General features: G+C 28.2%; 1 protein-coding gene across 1 annotated transcript; it reads right to left on the minus strand.

Moving 5' to 3' along the window:
- Nucleotides 1–3541: 3541 nt before the first annotated feature.
- Nucleotides 3542–7669, minus strand: LOC127091327 (NAC domain-containing protein 17). The gene is made up of 5 exons (XM_051029939.1): nt 7079–7669; nt 6017–6294; nt 5626–5910; nt 4591–5164; nt 3542–4259 (listed from the first exon to the last, which is right to left on the minus strand). The coding sequence occupies exons 1-5, from the start codon at nt 7272–7274 to the stop codon at nt 3895–3897; spliced, it is 1698 nt and encodes a 565-aa protein (XP_050885896.1). The 5' UTR covers nt 7275–7669; the 3' UTR covers nt 3542–3894.
- Between the last annotated feature and the right edge of the window lie 575 nt (nt 7670–8244).

Below are 8244 nucleotides of genomic sequence, written 5' to 3' on the forward strand. Positions count from 1 at the left end.
AACAAATGAAAATGTGTTAAAGTTATTTATTTTATACAAAAAAAAATACTCAGCTTTAAAAGAAATTAGTGAAAATATTTGTTTAGGTTCCAATACACAAAAATAATATTACATTGTTTAAGAATGGATGTGAATAATAGTATATATATATAAAACACACTATTCAATCCAATAATGCGTCTTTTTTTTTAAATAAAGTAGTTGATTCGAACAATTTGATATATAAATATAAAGAAAATTAAATTATTTAACAAGAAATAATTATCTTTTGTATGATTTATTAACCATATCGTCCAACTTAGGTGATATATTTTTTATAAAACCAATGTGTAGTGTAAAAAATATATTTAATTGAAGTATTATAAATTTTCTATATTTTTTATCAAAATTATTTAAAATAATAATAATTTAAATATTTTATGAATAACATACATGGGTTTTGTGTATATTTTTATAATAAATCTTACTTAATATATTATAATTATTCTATTTTATTTATAAAAAAAACTAATTAATTAATTGATAACAAATAATAAGCTCTTGCATGAATTACATTACATGTTCGAATGATACATTTTAATATTTTATTGTTTTAAAATAGAAATTAATTACTATACAATGTCATAGTAAAAAAAATTATATATTCAATTCATCACCATCATCCGTTTGTATTATTTTATAGATTTTTAAAATAAAAATCAAATTTGTTTCAATATCCAATGACTATGATTAACTGATTGTGTAAAATTATTTTACACTATATATATATATATATATATATATATATATATATATATATATATATATATATATATATATATATATATATATGAGGATCAATTTACCCGAACAATAAATTTTTTTAACTTATTTTAAATCATAGTCTTTGAATTCAATCTAATATAATATTTAATTAAATAAAAAATCAATTTAATAATTAGATTAGATTCAAGTCAAAGACTATCATTTTAAGTAAATTAAAAGACTTACTTTTTGAATAATTGATTCATATATATATATATATATATATATATATATATATATATATATATATATATATATATATATATATATATATATATATATATATATATATATATAAAGTATGGTCGCCTTAAATATTAAAATTGAATCTAATATTAAAAAACGCAAAACTTTAATATGCAATATGGTCTTTCATTTATATTATAGTTATGTTATTTAAAATATTCTTAAATAATAGTAACACATTGGTTATTCTTTTTTAGCATCAATAATTAATTAAAATAAGTATTTTTCACCTCATCAACTATCTTAAAACTAAGAAGTCACTCCATCAATAGTTCACCTTATTCATTACCATATTATTATCTTCATTGTATCAAGCATCAAAGATTCATGCTCCCCTGTCTGTTTAAAAATATAAACATTATATTAGTATATATAGTGTTAAAAATAACTTTAGTTGTAAGATTTGATTAAGTAAAAAAATGTTGAAATTGTTTTATTAATATTAGTCTACAAAATAGCATCTATATTTTTTTATTAATTTTTTTATAAAAATAGAAATATACCGACTCTGAGGCTGTAAAATACAATTAAAAATTCATCTAATACATGAAATTACAACTGGACAAAAGAAAAAAATAATAATTATGTCCATCCAAACCATAAAACAGATAGTTAAAAGAAATATTAAAAATAGGACAAGTATAAATTTATTTTATACCATCTTTCAATAGAATTATAATAATTATAATATTTTATCATATTATATCAATATTTTAAAATTAAATATATAATTTAGTAAAATATACATCTTTAATTGATTGACGGTATAAGTTTTTTTCCCTCAATAACGAAATTGACTGTTTGTAAACTGTAGAAAATAATGATAACGTATGCAATAATTAGAGACTATGTTTGGAAGATAATGATGGAATATTTTATGATTAATTGACTGTATTGATTTGAATTAAACGTATAATTTGATGAAATATATGTCTCTAATTAATTTCAGTATAATTTTTATGATGCAATCATTTATGACTAATTGACTGTTGTTGGTTTATAAGATAAATTGATAAGAACATTGGTCTTAAATTAGAACAAGTTAGATCTCGGCTTAAAAACCTCACCATTAATAAAAAAAATAGTTTGTTGTAAAATTTGTGACTTTTAATTATTTTCATTTCATTTTAGTTTTTGTAATATATTTGGTTTTGCCTTTGTACCTCTTTCTCTCCTTTTCTTTAAGTGTTTTTTTTTTTAAATACTATCATTGAAATTGAAGTCAAAATTAAAGCAAAAATATATTGAACAATACCGTTTCAGTAACTTTGATAATGTATAATTTTAATAATTTTAGCTATTTAAAAGATGAATAAAAAATTAAAATATATTATTATATGGATGTGAGAGAATTATTAGTTAAGAGAGATAGAGAGAAAGGAAGAGTATATTTATGTATACAATAATCAATTATGCTTAGTACATTTAACATTATAAAAAATCTGACAACTGTAAAGTTCTTTTTTAATAGTTTTCTAAAAATACTTCAAATGATATATTGTCGTGTTATTTAATATTTAAAAAGAACATTATTTTCAATAAGTAAAAAAGCAGATTACTTTTTAATATTTATTAAATAAAGACTCTTTCTGTGAATAATAGAAGAAAAATGACTAGATAAGATATTTATTCTTATATAAAATATTATGATAAAATATATTTTTACTTAAATAAAACATAAATTGTTGAAAAAAAGTTTAAATAAATTATAAATAAACAATTCATACTAAAAAAATTTAATTATAAAAATTAGGTACTTTGAAACAATTATTAAAAACTTGCAAAATGTAAGTATTTATTTAATTTTAACGTAATTTTCCTACAAAGGTTATTTTTATATTTCATATAGTATATAACTATATACATCTTATATTTATTTAATTTTTTTACATAAATAATATATAATAGAATTAGTTATTATTCATATTTTATTACTTAAAAGTTAAAATTAATTTAATAATTATTAGTACCAGTAAGAAATTTCAAAATAGTTATTAAAAATTATAAAAATATTTAGATAATCTCATTTCTTAATATAATATACATTTAATCATGTTATGTGTATCAAAATATAATATAATATAATAATATTATATTTATTATCATGTGTACCATATTACATGATAAACAATTGCCTATCATGTCATTATCTTACAAACGAAAACAGTTAATTAGTCATAAATTATTGCATCATTAAAACTATTAACTTTAATACCCAATATCTTATCAATCCCACCCAATACTGTAATAATACTCATAATTCCTCATAAAAATACCCAAAATATTATCAAACATAATATTCAGTAAGTAGTGTTGGAAGAAAAACTATAAAGACATCAATTATAAACATGTATAGTGTTTTGATTGTCCTACAAATAATCCTCATTTGGATTTTCTGTGCAGAACATTATAACCAAAACAACAATCCTCATTCATTACTTACACTTAAGTGATTCAGGATTCAGCAACATATTTATTTACCAGGAAGGAATGACATCAACAATATATAATATTAATGCTGAAGAAGTTACTACCAATTAGAGACGGTTACAAAATTGGCTGGCATATAGATACACATCTATGTACATATTTCACAAATTTGTACAATCAAAGATATTATGAAGAATTCAAAAAATCAAACAACAATAAGATTATATAAGTTTAGTGCCTCTACTCATGAATTACAGATGAGTGTGACTTACCCTAAACCATATCTTGAGTTGAATATTTACAACGGATAAAATATTTTTATTTTCAGAATATGTTAGAAGATTGCTTTCATCAACTCTGAGGAGATCTCAGACAAAATTATATATATAGCAGCAAAACTTTGGGTTTACAGATTCAAGGAGAGACGTATGTCCCTAATAGTCTTAAATTTCCAATAGAAACCCACAAGAAAGCACATAAAGCAATAAGAATAGGGAAGAAAAGGAAGGAGACTCCCTTCCTGCCTGCTCTCTTCATAGTTGTAGTATCAATACCTGCAGTGTCGGTTGGTTTCATCTTCATCATGCTGAAGCTAGACATTCGATTCAAAGCCCGATTCACCAAAGGATTTTCAGCAGCTGATGCAGGAGTGGTAGGTATTGAATCAACAAAAGCCCAAAGAGCAGAAGATAATCTACTTGTAGTAGCGACGTCTTCCATAGTGCTTCTTCGATTTTCAGTGCTTTCAGTAGGAAAGCTGACAGAGTCACACACAACACCTAAACATGACCAAAAACTATGACGTATTAGGGATAGCCTATGACATTTACTAAGCAGGAAGAGCCACGTGAATCTGACTCAAATCTCATTTTCTAACAGGAATATAATACCATAAAGTTTTGTTTTAATTTATAATAAAGCTCTCAAAATATCAAAAAATATAAACTTCAGAAAGGTTTCTGCCACACATAAGATGGTATGTCAACCACAGTAAACTGTGGAGAGCTCAGCAGAAATGAGATAGGAAGCTTGAATCTTCATCCAAATCAAAGAAAGTAAAATCATTATTTGGCAGTCGAGCAACATTGTATGTTGTGCCAACGGCTATACCTGGATTTGTTAGAGAGAAAGAACCAGTGAAGTCTTCTGTTGGACTGCGGGTGTTTCTTTCAACATGCATCCAGAATTCATCAACAGTTTGATTGGCAACTTCTATATCGGACAGCAACTGGTGACTCTGATTTTCAATATTGCTGCCAGCATTATTCATATATGCATGTGAAACTGTCTCGTCAGAAATAGGCCCCAGGCCACAAAAAAACATATCTGCATCTTGGTACGTATCAAATTCACTTAACCCATCTTCAAACTGAAGGTTCGCAAAGAGATCGTCATTAAGATTTTCCGAATTTGAAATTGTAGGTTCAGTATCAAGGAGATCGTTAACTTCCAAGAAGCCGTCCTCATAAAAGACGAGCTCCTCCTCACTTTGAATGTTGGAAGCAGAAGTGACCTCGGGTGCTTCAGAAATATGAAAGTGTGAAGTAACTGATTGATTGAAGTCAAAGCTGGGCTGCGCATCATAATGTTGACTGCTAGATTGCAAATTTCCACTTGGATCAGGAAATAAAATGGCCTCAGAGAACTGACCCATGCCCATACTTTGTGTTTCTTCATTAACAACCTATATGAGTCAAGAAAAAAATGTATGTCAGTGGCTATAGAAAATAACATGCATAGAAATTAAAAGAGAGAACACCAATAGAAGGAAAACGAGAGAGAAGACCATATTACAATCAGAAAGATTAGATGTTAGCTGAAACTCATTTGTATATTTGAAAGAAAAATTGCATTCCTGGCTTTCTGTTTTCTCTATCAATAACTAGGAGTGCAAAGTTTTGCGTTTTTTAATTAACTAAAAAAATTAAACTACAACCACCAAAACCTTAAACAGCCGCAAACTTTTTTGACAAATGGATATCAATTTATAAACATTGAGATCAAAACTAGAAAAGCAGGAAGTTAAAACGGACGATTACATACAAAGTACTGATTTAGGTTCCTGCCTCTACTTCCAACAATCAAAAAGAAATAAAGGCATGCTTAAATTAATAAGAATGAATAAACTTCAGGCAGATCACAAACCTGCGGAAAGTTAGTATAACCATTCACATAATCCTGTTCAAGGACAGGGTCAACATCAAACATCCCTTTAATGATTTCATCAATTTCATCATCCAACAACGGCTGCAACTGATCAATAGGAGGATCCATAACAGCCTTTGGAGCCTCCCGCTCAGCTGAATTTAGATTAAAATCTACAACGTCGTCATCTGCCCATTCTTCTTCTTTAAAAGGAGCACCATACTGTTCACCGTTCTTAGGACCTGGTCCACTTTTCTTGAAAACCTTGTAAAGTGCATAATAGCCCTGGTAATGAATTAATAACAAAATATGATAGTCAGTAAATAATTAGTTGAAGGTGATGACTAACAGAAACAATAATTTTAACAAAATAGTTAGTTAAAGATAATACCTTGACATTGCAGCATCTCTTAAACTCCTCTTCATCCATGGTGTATTCATGCATAACCCAATCAGTTCGCTCGCCATTAGGAGCTCTGCCGATATAGAAAACCAGTGTCTTTTTCACTCCAACTGACCGAGAATTGAATATCACATTACGATCTTTTCCTGTAGCTTTCCAGTAGCCATGTCTTGTTGCTCGATTAGACCTTGCAGCATTAGGATACTTCCTATCTCTATGACAGAAAAAGAACCATTGTCTATCTCCAGTTTTCAGGAAAGATTGCCCTGCAAAATATTACAAACATATAAGCAATCAAACCAGAAGATATGAAAAAAAGTATAAGCTTTATCAATCAAAACTAAACAATACAACAGCCATATAGCATAGAACATTAGGACTCCTAAAAACTCATTATTTGAGGGGAATAAATTCAACAAGTTGCAATTAACCATATTTAACAACATATAGAAGCGGATCATCACATGATACAGATTTGAGAACAAGAAATATCTATGGATCTATCAAGCATTGATTGAAACTTCAATTCATGTAAAATACCCACCCGCCGTATCAACCAAGGGGCCTCAACATACCCACAAAATAGATAAATTTGACCGTGGCAATGAAACCCACAAATGGAAATGGGAAAGGATAATCAGTTTTACATCCAAGTCAAACCAAAGTAAAAAAACGCATACAAACACCCTAACAGAAAAATAAACAGATTCACAGCACCACTCATCGAATAAACACCAATCATAACATTAATCACTCAGATGAACAAATCAAGATAATCCAAATAACACACAAAAACCTTATTGAAACAAACTGAAGTCAACTCTTGGGGCTCTAACCTGAAAACACACATTCAAAGTATCAAATGAGCATAGGTCATTTCCTAAATGGCTAAGTAATCTACCTAATACTAACGACAACAAGATCTAACTATTCATACCCAAATCAACACCTTGTAACGGAAATAAACCTAGGTCAACGACATAACAATCACAAACCAAAAACGATTAAAAAAGGTAGTGGAAAAAGAGTGAAGAGCAAAAGATCAAATACCAGGTAAATCCTCAGGATCCCACTTGTAAACATCGGTTTCACAAATCACGTTGAACTTCAACCTCTTCCCACAAATCTTCCGTTTCAGATAATACATCACCAACTCCTCATCTGTGGGATGGAATCGAAAACCGGGCATCGACGACATCACCTCACTGAAACAATCAGCAGAAGCAGATTCCGAAACCGCGCCCATCTCGATTGGAAAAAGAAAAAAAAACCTCGATCACCCAACACCGAAAACAGTAACCTTCACTGTCAAAACCAACAATCCACAACAATATTAAACGATTCAACCCTTCGGCGATTTCCGAATTAGAAACCCTAATTAGAGAATCAAATTTCTCACCCAAAAGGGATAACAAAATAAAAACCCAAGCTTTTCGATTCAATGAGTGGTGTAACAAAAAAAACACAACGTAATACGATCGAACCTCTGGGTATGAGGATTCGAGGATTAGGTTGTGAAACCAAAAAAAAAACAGCGAAATCGAAAGAGAGAAAAACCAAATGTGAAAATGAGAGTGTGAGGGATTTGTAAGGTGAAATTTGGGATAGTGTTATGGTCAAAGAAGGAAGCTAAGGGAAGTGGTTGGAACCTTCGTTGGAGAAAAAATGATTCAGTGGTTTTGGGTGAGGTAGTGAGTGTGTGAGCTTGTTGGCATCATGTGATTGCGTGTGCTTCAAGCTTTAGATCATAGGGTGTTGGAAGGTGATTGGGGTATAATGGTTGAGAAATGGGTTACATGTGAGATTGGGTGTATGTGATTGAACTATATTGTGTGTGAATGTGAACACTTCTTTTGACTAGGATCTCACGTATCCATTATTAGTAGCTATGAAATTTACCAGGGATATTTAGATCAATATTTTAAAAATAAGATTCAACCGACCGGTTTAATCGATTTAATCGAGAATCAGAGTTGAATCCGATTTAGTTAGATTTTTAAAATCGTTGATCAGTCAAAAATAAAGTAAAATAAAAATAAAAAAATTAAACCGTCTAAAACTGCTCGAATTACATAATCAGAATCGATTTTGTAAAACTGTTTCATTCAAAAAAATTGCATCAAATTATTATTTTTTTAATTTAAAAAAAAAATTAATATTTTAATATCAAATTTAAAATATTTCTCAATTACAAAAAAAAATCCTTATTTTTTCTA

Source organism: Lathyrus oleraceus, chromosome 6 (genome assembly GCF_024323335.1).
Source record: "Lathyrus oleraceus cultivar Zhongwan6 chromosome 6, CAAS_Psat_ZW6_1.0, whole genome shotgun sequence".
NCBI classification, from domain to species: Eukaryota; Viridiplantae; Streptophyta; class Magnoliopsida; order Fabales; family Fabaceae; genus Lathyrus; species Lathyrus oleraceus.